General features: G+C 40.1%; 1 protein-coding gene across 8 annotated transcripts in view; it reads right to left on the bottom strand.

The window, feature by feature from the left end:
* Positions 1 to 13,425, bottom strand: part of UNC5D (unc-5 netrin receptor D) — a 571,089-nt gene that overhangs the window by 59,780 nt on the left and 497,884 nt on the right. For all 8 annotated transcript variants that reach the window (XM_001088208.5, XM_015145154.3, XM_015145153.3 and 5 more), the window contains one exon: positions 6,310 to 6,394. In XM_001088208.5, coding sequence (XP_001088208.2) covers positions 6,310 to 6,394 — 85 coding nt within the window. The remainder of the gene's footprint in view (positions 1 to 6,309; positions 6,395 to 13,425) is intronic.

Raw genomic sequence — 13,425 nt, 5'->3', positions numbered from 1 at the left:
GGAGTACAATGGCACGATCTCAGCTCACTGCAACCTCCGCCTCCCAGGTTCAAGAGATTCTCCTGCCTCAGCCTCCCTGGGGATTACAGTAGCTGGGATTACAGTCATGTGCCACTACGCCCAGCTAATTTTGTATTTTTAGTAGAGATGGGGTTTTTCCATGTTGGTCAGACTAGTCTCAAACTCCCCACCTCAGGTAATCTGCCCGCCTCGGCCTCTCAAAGTGCTGGGATTACAGGCGTGAGCCACTGCGCCCGGCCCTACACTCTTCCTTTCACATTTTGTTCTGCTTTGCTTAGTTTCCAAAATATGTGATGCTCTTTATACCTCTGTGCCTTTGAACACACCACTCTGTTGGAAAGGAACCCCTTTAACTCTTTTAGTTTACAAGACAACTGTTACTTCTCTGAAACTTTCCCTGAGGCTTTAAACAGGGTCCATCCTTTCGCTCTGGTCACCGTATATACCACACTGCAATATGATCATTCATTTAAATAACTGGGTTTGCTAATGGGGCTTAACCTATTATGGTATGAAATATATCAGCTATGGTTTTGGTTTTCCTAGTAATTGTTAACAAATACGCTTGGTGAAACCATCCATAGTAGCAGGGTCCCTTGAAGACATTTCATTTTTCTTATATAACTGTTCAGTAACATCTAGTTATTAAAATAGTGTAATTTGGTTTTTAAGACTCCTTTTTCTTTCATTGTTGTTTCAGACAGGGTCGCACTCTATAGCCCAGGCTGAAAGGGTGCAATCTTGGCTCATGGCAGCCTTGATCTCCCATTCTCAAGCCATCCTCCCACCCCAGCCTCCTGAGTAGCTGTGACTACATGCCCGATTAATTTTGTTTCATTTCATTTTTATTTTCTACACAGACAAGATCTCACTTTTTGCCCAGGCTGGTCTTAAACTCCTGGGCTTGGCAGCAGGAGAGGGTGTGTTACCTTCTGAAAACTCAAGGCCCTCAAAGGTGCCAGGAAAAGCATACACAGTTTCATATTTTACTGAGATGGGCAGTTTAGAATGGCCACGAATGTCTGCTATAACATAAAGAATAGTTCACTATGAACAGATTAATATCCTAAAAACTCCATTCTTATTAAGAGAATGACCAGCTGGCCCATCTTTTAATCTCATTAATAAAAGATATATACTTGCTTTCCTTTTACTCTTTTGGAGATGAGGTCCTCTCAAATAGTCCAAGGACATTTCTGAGTGCTTAGGTCCACATGGTATATGAGGAGGTGTGTGTATGTGTGTTTACAATTTTGTTTTTGTGTGTGTGGTTTTTGCTACTGGGGAAGAAAAATCACAGTGATCTCCACAGTAATGGCTTATACTGCAGTGTTTGTGAGCCCATTACTGGGAACGAAATTCTATCCTTTCTTCTCCATTTTCCAGAGCTAGATTCTTTTTGCTTTTCTAGCCTTGTATTTGCTCTTATTTCAAGGCTTGCTATTAAAGCCATGTTACCATCTAAGTACCCTAAAAAAGATAATGTTTTCTATTACCACCATCTCTACCTTCTCAATCCTTACCCCAAAATGTGTCTACTGGGCAGGCCATACCATCTAACAGAAGTGGTTGAAATGTCCCACCTGGGCTGAGCCCAAATTTAAAAATATGTATTCTTTTGTAAATTCTTCAATAAGATGACTTACAACATTTCCAATTTTAATCTAAGCATTTGGTCAGGAGTATCCACATGACAGTGTAATTGGAAAAATAAATGAATGTTTGCCTTTGGTTTCATTTTATTGCTTTTCAGAAGAAAGCCCCATATAATAATTTTCAGGTCCAATTCTCTCCTCTCCAACCATGGGGTCAGGGGTGGGGTGCAAAAGGAGAGCTGGGAGGGGAGAGGAGAGGAGTAGTGGGAACTTCCTGCTATGTCTGTATCATTCTCTTATTGTAATGTCAGTGAAAAGAACCTCTGAAATGAGATTGATTTTTTAATCCCCGTTTGAATGCCTTAATTTTATAAAAATGATCTAAAGGCTGGCATACGGTGGTTTATGCCTGTAATCCCAGCACTTTGGGAGGCCAAGGCGGGTGGATCACCCGAGGTCAGGAGTTCGAGACCAGCCTGGCCAATATGCCCTCTACTAAAAATACAAAAATCAGCTGGGTGTGATGGCGGGTGTCTGTAATCTCAGCTACTTGGGAGGCTGAGGCAGAGAGAATCACTTGAACCTGGGAGGCAGAGGTTGCAGTGAGCTGAGATGGCGCCACTGCACTCCAACCTGAGCGACAAAGTGAGACTCCATCTAAAAAAAAAAAAAAAAAGATCTAAAATGCGTAGAATAAAATTTCCCCTCCCTCAAAAACATTCCCAATAAAATGTAAAAAAAGAAAAAAGAAATACCCCGGCTGGGCCAGTGGCTCACGCCTATAATCCCAGCACCTGGGGAGGCTGAGGCAGGTGGATCACCTGAGGTCGGGAGTTTGAGACGAGCTTGACCAACATGGAGAAACCCCATCTCTACTAAAAATATAAAATTAGCCAGGCATGGTAGCACATGCCTTTAATCCCAGCTACTAGGTAGGCTGAGGCAGAAGAATCGCTTGGATCCAGAAGATGGAGGTTGCGGTGAGCCGAGATCACGCCATTGCACTCCAGCCTGGACAACAAGAGCAAAACTCTGTCGAAAGAAAGAAAGAAAGAGAAGAAAGAAAGGAAAGGAAGGAAGGAAAGGAAAGAAGGAAATGAAGGAAGGAAGGAAAGGAAGGAAGGAAAGGAAAGAAGGAAAGGAAGGAAGGAAGGAAAGGAAGGAAGAAAGGAAGGAAGAAAGGAAGGAAGAAAGGAAGGAAATGAAGGAAGGAAGGGAAGGAAGGAAAGGAAGGAAGGAAAGAAGGAGGAAGGAAAGGAAGGAAGGAGGGAAGGAAGGAAAGGAAGGAAGGAGGGAAGGAAGGAAGGGAAGAAAGGAAGGAAGGAAAGGAAAGGAAGGAAGGAAGGAAGGAAGGAAGGAAAGGAAAGGAAAGGAAGGAAAGAAGGAAAGAAAGGAAGGAAGGAGGGAGGGAAATGCCCCAAATCTTTCAAATTAAAGTTTGGGAAATGAGACAGGCTATTTTTTTTTTTTTTTGAGAGTCATTACTGCTGTTTTCCTCCCCTGCAGAGGGGGTAAAGCCCTGTGGAGGGGAGGAGGCCACATGTAGCATGGATGGCTTACATACCCTTGCTCCAGGAGGAGCCCCAGGGCTTCTCACCAGCAGGCTAATTCTGGCAGCTCCAATTTCATGCCATGGCCTTTGTGTCAGGCCACTCCAGTACCTGTTCCTACAATGTCACTAAATATCCTCTATGTTATAAATGGGATAATGCTTAAACCAACTCTTTGCCTGTGGCAAGGCCTGGGCTACCGTTGGAAGGATGGTGTTGAATGCAATGTTCTGGCATCAGGATGACTTTAAAGGAGGAAAAAAATCACTGGGTTTAGACCCCTCTACCCTTCAAACCTCTATAGAAAACTATAGGAAAATGCATTGTGGAGGAAGGGAATCATTGAGTTATGGACCTTACTGCTTTGTCTGGCTAATTCCTATTCATCTTTTAAGACTCAGTTCAATGACATCTCCAGGAAGCCATCCTCACCCCTCTACACCTCTGTAACCCAATCCTTAGAATGGATTAAAGGCCCTGATTAAACATACCAGTTCCACTTCAATTACATCACTCCCCTGCTATATTGGGGCTGTAACTCACACATGGGCAACAGAAATGTATAGTCAATAGGAAAAATGGAGCAGACTTTAATTTCAATACAGCATAAAGATGTGGTTTGGAAGATCCTACTGTGCTCTGTGTGTGTGGAGGTGATGGAGAGTTCATAAATCCAGTTCTCAGGATGAACTAAGAGGGAGGGAACCACAGTGGCTCTAGAGGTAAAGATGAAAGGAACTGAGCAGTGCGTTCCAGCTCCACGAACTTTGAGGAAAATGGGCCTTGTTCTCAGCACAAGTTCAGGATGGCAGACATACAGCCCAAAATGAAAATGGATTTTCAAGTGATATTACAAAGAAAAGATGACACACTGGCCTTTTCCTGATTAATCACAAGATTAAAAGCTGAAAAACCAGACCCAAGCAGCCTCCTTGCATAGATGAAATAATACACTCCAGCTTAAAAAGAAGTAATAGAAGGGCATTTGCTATTTTCAGTGTTTTTCTAAGTAGTTGTGAGCTATCAAAAGGGAGTGAGGCTTATCAAGGAAGGTAAATGGCCTTTAGCCCAGTGACAGGTCATTTCCTTAGAGATAACATCTGGGAAGGTTTCAGCTCCCTGAAAAGGAATATACAGCTTCCTGTAATTTTGTTTTTTTCACAGTTTAGTAGAGAGAAAAATTCATACCTTACAGATCTAAAGTGTTAGATAAGGTTCTGTTTCTGTCCACCTTCCTCGACAGCAGTAGACACAGAATGATAAACCAAATTGGTTACCATGGAGCTTACAAAGCTTTCAAGGGGTGACCACAGGAGGCCAACCTGTTTTTTGAGATCTTTGGCTTCTTGCGAGTTCTAGGTATTCCTCACTCTTACTGTAAATTAGGTGCCTTGGAAAATGCGAAATTGCCGTAAGTTGGTTCTCATGTAATGAGGTGGAAGACGCCGGGGATGGATTTGAGAGGAATAAGCTCAACACAGGCTCACTGGATCAATTACAACCAAGGGATGGGGATGCAGAGCTCGGAGTGTGTAGGAGGCTGTGATTCAGGGAAGGCGGACTGGATTATACCTCACACTTAATTTTTGCAGCATGATATGTTTTAAAGCATATGTGTAATGGGCCATAACCACAAATTCAAACAAATATGGTTTCTTAAGTAAATTAACCCAATGGGTAAAAAAGGGGTGACTTCCATCCAGGGAACTCCATTTTTAGGTCTGCTTAAGTGACTAACCTAAGATTTTGAGTAAACTCTTCAAACTTTCTGAGCCTCTTTTTCCCCCTCAAGTGCCAAGTGGAGATATTTAGACATCAGCACTTTTTCAGATACACAAGTGAAGAATGTAGCTTTAGACAACTGGGGAAATAATGTGGGATCCCAACATAGTACAACCTGCACACAGATCCCCTAAGAGTCAGCCTCACAATCAAATGGCAGAACCTTTTCTTCCATGTCTCTCGAGCCGTGTGCAGCAGGAAGTTAAAACTACTGGGCACCAATAAATCCTTTAATAGAAATAGCTATCAAAATCTGTTTAAACCATCTGTTTCTCTGGCTATTTTTCCTCCCAGTGTTTTTCTTTCATGTGTTCTTTGCTAACAACAACCAAAAGAATCTATTCTAAAATAACCAAGATGTTATGACTAAAAATGCTAGAGGTATATATCCAGTTTATGAGAGAAATTGCTTTCTGAAGAGGAGTTAGGTTTATCTTGTGTGGAGGAAGACAACATTTCCAAAAATATTATACTTGCACTAAGAAAATAACCAACTACTTTCATTAAAAGGGAATGCAACAAGATTTGTATTTGTTCCTGTAATTGAATTTAATGCTGCTGAAATTTGTCAGGCCTGAAAGCAGTTGAAGTTTCAGATCATATTTTTACATTGGTGAAAATTGCCTAAGAAATTGTCTGTCAGGCAGTACAGAGTAGGTCTTCTGCTAAACTTAAAAGGATCAAGGATCACGAATCAATCATTGTATGTACTTGTCTAAGGCTTAGCACCAGTGAGTGCCTCTGGGGATATTTTCTTTGGAGAGGAAGACTCTGTGAGACACTCACTGTTTATGGAGTGGCCCTACTTCTGACCTGTCTAACAATTCACTCTTTTCCCTTTGGTTTCTCTTGTGTAGAGACTGGTGACCATAAAAATGTGGAGTCATGTATGGTTTCATTTCAGCCAATAGTTTTGCAACTGTTTTTTTCCTTTCTAGAGTGAAGGAGTTTATGATCTCATCTATACACCTCTAAGTCTCATTCTCTTAATAGTTTCAGATTTTCCACAGAAGTTCCATTACATATTTAAAATGTCTTTTTTGTTGTTGTTGTTGTTGTTGTATGGAATCTCACTGTCGCCCAGGCTGAAATGCAGTGGCACGATCTTGGCTCACCGCATCCTCTCCCTTCCAGGTTCAAGTGATTTTCCAGCCTCAGCCTCCTGAGTAGCTGGGATTACAGGCATGCACCACCATGCCTGGCTAATTTTTTTGTATTTTTAGTAGAGACAGGCTTTCGCCATGTTGGCCAGGCTGGTCTCGAACTCCTGACCTCAAGTGATCTGCCCGCCTCAGCCTCCCAAAGTACTGGGATTAGAGGCATGAGCCACTGTCTTTAATATGCCATTCTGTGTCTCTCACCTGGGTTCACCTTGGTTGATGGACATATAAATCTCCCAAGAATTCTCCTCTGGGATGGCACCATGCGGTATGAGTAAGCTCACCCCTAAAATGGAAAAAGCCAACAGGTTATTCATAGAGTTTTCCAATTATCTTGAAGTTCCTCACTCAAGTATCTTACAGATACTTGAAAAACAAGCTACTTTCTCATGGCAATTTATGAAATCTCAATCCTTGGAAAGTTTAAGGTTCAAGATTATAACAGGAAAAACATTGTTTTATAACAGTGACATAAAGAAGGGCATATTATTCAACTGAGTACTCAGATTACTTTTTTAAAATTTCAAGTCATCCCAGCATTAATTATTTTAAAAGATTGAGTGTTCTAAGACCAGGCAGTATTAAACATATCTGAGAATGTAAGAGTTTATCCACGCATCACTTAATCTGCTCCAAAATTTAAAAAAGGTATTTCTCTATTTGTTTATTTCCTGCAAACCTACATGAAATGATGGAGAGGAAGCTGTCTTACCAATGGTGCATCTGGAAGCAAGGTGAAGGTGGTACTCAGTGGGGTGTTGCATTTTGTCAAGAAAAACAGAAAGTGAAAGTATCTGATGTGCTCAGGAGCCTTATAGGTTATTGTGCATCCAGTATGACCCTTTCTAGCAAACAAGCTAGAAAGGGTTAAGGTGAAAGGTTACTTAACCAGAGTCATGTCAATGTCAGATTGAAAAAACTAGCAGCCTTCCTTACATAAAATCATACAATGCAGGAAGGGAAGGCACAGGAAGCCACATCTCACTGCATCTTAAAGGTCCTCTCTTTCCTCTATGAAGAAAATACTGTACCTTGGCCAAGAGAGAAGAGTCTAAGGAGGGCAGGGATTCTCTTTAATGTAGCTTCTTGAAGAACAGAAATTATAACAAACTGTCTCTCAGACCACAGTGCAATCAAACTAGAACTCAAGACTAAGAAACTCAATCAAAACCGCTCAACTACATGGAAACTGAATAACCTGCTCCTGAATGACTACTGGGTACATAACAAAATGAGGGTAGAAATAAAGATGTTCTTTGAAACCAATGAGAACCAACATACAACATACCAGAATCTCTGGGACACATTTAAAGCAGTGTGTAGAGGGAAATTTATAGCACTAAATGCCCACAAGAGAAAGCAGGAAAGATCTAAAATTGACACCCTAACATCACAATTAAAAGAACTAGAGAAGCAAGAGCAAACACATTCAAAAGCTAGCAGAAGGCAAGAAATAACTAAGATCAGAGCAGAACTGAAGGAGATAGAGACACAAAAAACCCTCCAAAAAAATAAATGAATCCAGGAGCTGGTTTTTTGAAAAGATCAACAAAATTGATAGACCGTTAGCAAGATTAATAAAGAAGAAAAGAGAGAAGAATCAAATAGATACAATAAAAAATGATAAATGGGATATCACCACCGACCCCACAGAAATACAAACTACCATCAGAGAATACTATAAACACCTCTACACAAATAAACTAGAAAACCTAGAAGAAATGGATAATTTCCTGGACACTTACACTCTCCCAAGACTAAACCAGGAAGAAGTTGAATCCCTGAATAGACCAATAGCAGGCTCTGAAATTGAGGCAATAATTAATAGCCTATCAAAAAAAGTTCAGGACCAGATGGATTCACAGCCGAATTCTACCAGAGGTACTAGGAGGAGTTGGCACCATTCCTTCTGAAACTATTCCAATCAATAGAAAAAGAGGGAATCCTCCCTAACTCATTTTATGAGGCCAACATCATCCTGATACCAAAGCCTGACAGAGATACAGCAAAAAAAAAGAGAATTTAAGACCAATATCCTCAATGAACATCGATGCAAAAATCCTCAATAAAATACTGGCAAACCAAATCTAGCAGCACATCAAAAAGCTTATCCACCATGAACAAGTGGGCTTCATCCCTGGGATGCAAGGCTGGTTCAACATATGCAAATCAATAAACGTAATCCAGCATAGAAACAGAACCAAAGACAAACACCATGATTATCTCAATAGATGCAGAAAAGGCCTTTGACAAAATTCAACAGCCCTTCATGCTAAAAACTCTCAATAAATTCGGTATTGATGGAACGTATCTCAAAATAATAAGAGCTATTTATGACAAACCCACAGCCAATATCATACTGAATGGGCAAAAACTGGAAGCATTCCCTTTGAAAACTGGCACAAGACAGGGATGCCCTCTCTCACCACTCCTATTCAACATAGTGTTGGAAGTTCTGGCTAGGGCAATCAGGCAAGAGAAAGAAATCAAGGGTATTCAGTTAGGAAAAGAAGAAGTCAAATTGTCCCTGTTTGCAGATGACATGATTGTATATTTAGAAAACCCCATTGTCTCAGTCCAAAATCTCCTTAAGCTGATAAGCAACTTCAGCAGTCTCAGGATAGAAAATCAATGTGCAAAAATCACAAGCATTCTTATATACCAGTAAGAGACAAACAGAGAGCCAAATCATGAATGAACTCCCATTCACAATAGCTTCAAAGAGAATAAAATACCTAGGAATCCAACTTACAAGGGATGTAAAGGACTTCTTCAAGGAGAACTACAAACCACTGCTCAGTGAAATAAAAGAAGACACAAACAAATGGAAGAACATACCATGCTCTTGCATAGGAAGAATCAATATTGTGAAAATGGCCATACTGCCCAAGGTAATTTATAGATTCAATGCTATCCCCATTACGCTACCAATGACTTTCTTCACAGAACTGGAAAAAACTGCTTTAAAGTTCATATGGAAACAAAAAAGAGCCCGCATTGCCAAGACAATCCTAAGCCAAAAGAACAAAGCTGGAGGCATCACGCTACCTGACTTCAAACTATACTACAAGGCTACAGTAACCAAAACAGCATGGTACTGGTACCAAAACAGAGATATAGACCAATGGAACAGAACAGAGCCCTCAGAAATAATACCACACATCTACAGCCATCTGATCTTTCACAAACCTGACAAAAACAACAAATGGGGAAAGGATTCCCTATTTAATAAATGACGCTAGGAAAATTGGCTAGCCATAAGTAGAAAGCTGAAACTGGATCCTTTCCTTACTCCTTATACGAAAATTAATTCAAGATGGATTAGAGACTTAAATGTTAGACCTAAAACCATAAAAACCCTAGAAGAAAACCTAGGTAATACCATTCAGGACATAGGCATGGGCAAGGACTTCATGTCTAAAACACCAAAAGCAACGGCAACAAAAGCCAAAATTGACAATTGGGATCTCATTAAACTAAAGAGTTTCTGCACAGCAAAAGAAACTACCATCAGAGTGAACAGGCAACCTACAGAATGGGAGAAAATGTTTGCAATCTACTCATCTGACAAAGGGCTAATATCCAGAACCTATAAAGAACTCAATCAAATTTACAAGAAAAAAACAACCCCATCAAAAAGTGGGCAAAAGATATGAACAGACACTTTTCAAAAGAAGACATTCATACAGCCAGCAGACACATGAGAAAATGCTCATCATCACTTGCCATCAGAGAAATGCAAATCAAAACCATAATGAGATATCGTCTCACACCTGTTAGAATGGTAATCATTAACAAATCAGGAAACAACAGGTGCTGGAGAGTTTGTGGAGAAATAGGAACACTTTTACACTGTTGGTGGGACTGTAAACTAGTTCAACCATTGTGGAAAACAGTGTGGCGATTCCTCAAGGATCTAGAACTAGAAATACCATTTGACCCAGCCATCCCATTACTGGGTATATACCCAAAGGATTATAAATCATGCTGCTATAAAGACACAAGCACACGTATGTTTATTGTGGCACTATTCACAATAGCAAAGACTTGGAATCAACCCAAATGTCCATCCGTGACAGACTGGATTAAGAAAATGTGGCACATATACACCATGGAATACTATGCAGCCATAAAAACGGATGAGTTTGTGTCCTTTGTAGGGACACAGATGCAGCTGGAAACCATAATTCTCAGCAAACTATCACAGGAACAGAAAACCAAATACCACATGTTCTCATTCATAGGTGGGAATTCAACAATGAGATAACTTGGATACAGGAAGGGGAACATCACACACCGGGTCCTATTGTGGGGAGGGGGGAGGGGGGATAGCATTAGGAGATATACCTAATGTAAATGACGAGTTAATGGGTGCAGCACACCAACATGGCACATATATACATATGTAACAAACCTGCACATTATGCACATGTGCCCTAGAACTTAAAGTATAATAATAATAAAAAAAAGAAATGAAATAGAGAAACAACAAGATCCTTACAAAATAAAATCTGAAGGCACTCTCCTATTCTTTGAGTAAGGCAGCTCTCACCTTCTTTTCCTTTCATTAGAGCTAATGTAAACACTCAGAAAACTTTCAGGTTGTTATTGTAATTTAAATCTAGAGATGGCAGGCTTTCCTGATCTCCTTCTATGTGGCTGTTAGCAGCTACAAAAACAAAAAATGTAAACCTCATTGCAAAACAAGTTATTTATGATTCCCATTATAAGCATTATTCAGTAATATGCTAGTTATCAGTATCTTTCACCAGCACTAAGAATAAGGCACATTTAAATCTTGGTTACAGCTTTGTAGCATGGAGATCCATTTATGTTCTGGACCTTAATGTCAACAGAACTATAATGGCCACACTTAGAGAGGCTCTTCCCTCTATTGTCTATTCTTCCTTAAATGTAGTTGCCAAATGAAGGGGCCTCCATTATAACCCTCCTTGCTGCTAACCACAAGTTGCAATACGTAGGACATCCAGTGTGCTTGGAAGTCAACCTGAATACACGCCCTTGACATTCTGTCTTCTCTTAGTTTGACTTAAAACTTCCTCTCTGCTGCTGCTCTTTCAGGCTGTCTAGGTCATTATGATGACAGAGACATGCAGTCTGAATTCTTCCAACTTGGAAGTACAGGAAACAATCATCAAGCAATAATAATAATATTAAATCAATTACACTTATCACAATGCCACTCATGGAGCAGGAAGCCAATAAACACATCATGAAGATATAAATGAAACAGGATTCAAAATTCTTAGTAAAAATGCCAGGTTCCGAGACATGTTAGCTTCTGTAGATCATCATAGCCTGATGGCCAACTCTCATAACAAAACAGAAGATGTATGTGTGAGGACAATTGAGGAAGAGCTGTCTGTGCAGATCACACCTTATTCCTTTCAAGTTGGCTTAATTCTCTGTCTTTAGATTGAGACATTATTCAGAATACTCCTAAATTCAACCTGAATCTATAGGATCACTGGAGCTTTAAATGATTTTTCTCTCTTCAATCAGAAATGGTGTTATCTTTCAAACATACTTCTCCTGCTCCTCATGCCCGAACATGCAAATACTATGTGGAGTCTGAAATAGTCATACACAAAGGCACGTGGGGAGTGGCAAATTACAGATCGTGAAGAACGAGAGACACTCTGGGACAGCTTTATGCCTATGATCCCCTAAAGTAGAATTCATTTCAATATGTCATTCGCCAGTTATCTCTGATTAAAGAAAAATATAATACCCCCATACTCCACCTGCTACCCCGACAGCCTTTTATTTGATATGACCACAGAAGCACCAGTCTGAGCTTCCTGTTTTATATTTGGAATAATAAATAATTTCTAGAGTGTGGAGACCACCCTAACCTTTTGGAGAAATCACTGCCAGGCACCATACAACAATTTAGGATGGATGGCATTAGAGCAATCTAATCTCAGTGCCTTGCTTTCTTTATACTTTTGCTCCCTAGGGCATATTTTACATTTATTTCCTGCAAATAACGGAGCATATGTTTTATTTCTCCACAGTTATTTTACATCAAACTCATTCCTAGTGAACAGCTTCAATCTTGTCCAACACTTCTTGTCAGGAGCTTTGAAAATGCCCCATTTCAGGGAGAAACTGCTTGGGAATCACTGACAATGCTGTCAGAACTTTTAGTTTTCAACATGAGTGCTGCTCGAGTCAGAGGTGAAGATAAATCTCTGGTTCATCATGATTTCATCTCGCTGTCTTTGATGAACAACAAACACCGCCAATGAAAGGGTTGGTCATGGCACTCCCTCTACACATGGATAAACAGATGCGCACACACACATACATACACTAAGAAAGGAGGATGCAAATAGAGAGAAGGAGTAATGGGCAGTTTATCAACTAATAACCACTGAGAGCCTTGTAAGTGCCAAGCAGGAGCTAAAAAGAGATAAAATAAATGCACAACTTAATGCACGGCTTTATATGATTCTGTATTTTTGTTTTTATGACATTTTTTTCAGAGACAGCAACTTCCTATGTTGCCCTCACTGGTCTCGAATTCCTAGACTCAAGCGATTTCCCCACCTCAGCTTCCTGAGTAGCTGGGACTACAGGTGTGTGCCACCACACCCTGCCAAAATTTGTATAATTCTGATACGTCCTATTCTTTTTGAGAGGGCAAGGGTGGTATTCTTTTTCTTTCTTCAGGACTCACATGTTTAGTTTATAGATTCTTACAGAAAAGTTAATTGGTAAATATGGCTGATTGACTCACTATCCATCAAGTCTCCTATTTGCCAGTTACCAACTGGAAGAATTAAATCATGCATAGTCATTCACACATTGACACACATACACATTTGAACCAAGATCCTTACCATGTCCTAAAACACTGACCAAGGAAGATTTAGAGAATTAGAAATTTAAAAAACAAAACCTTTCCATTACGGCTACCATTGAGGGCTATTTTGATGAAGTAAAATATGTTTTGAAATGAAGATTTTAAGAAAGTAATTGCTCTAGGGGAGAACAAGACAACATTCATCAACTAGAAACGAATTTCAGTCTCCAGTCTCTAAGCTACTAGAGGGGTCAGTTAGCTAGAATGGTAGAATCAGACTAGTCCTATCACAGATTTTATTTATGGGATGAAATGCTTGATTTGAGAGGTTGGTTAGTTCTACCCTCCACAGATATAGAGACATCTGTCTAAACTATAATGTCCCTGACTCAATGCTGACCTGTTGTTTGATAAACACAGATCCAACAGATTCTCTTCCTTCTTAGCAGCCAGCAGATCACTACCTGCTTCAGTGCACTATGTAATTC

This window comes from Macaca mulatta, chromosome 8 (genome assembly GCF_049350105.2).
Source record: "Macaca mulatta isolate MMU2019108-1 chromosome 8, T2T-MMU8v2.0, whole genome shotgun sequence".
In the NCBI taxonomy this organism is placed as follows: Eukaryota; Metazoa; Chordata; class Mammalia; order Primates; family Cercopithecidae; genus Macaca; species Macaca mulatta.
This window is presented reverse-complemented; position numbering and strand designations above follow the sequence as displayed.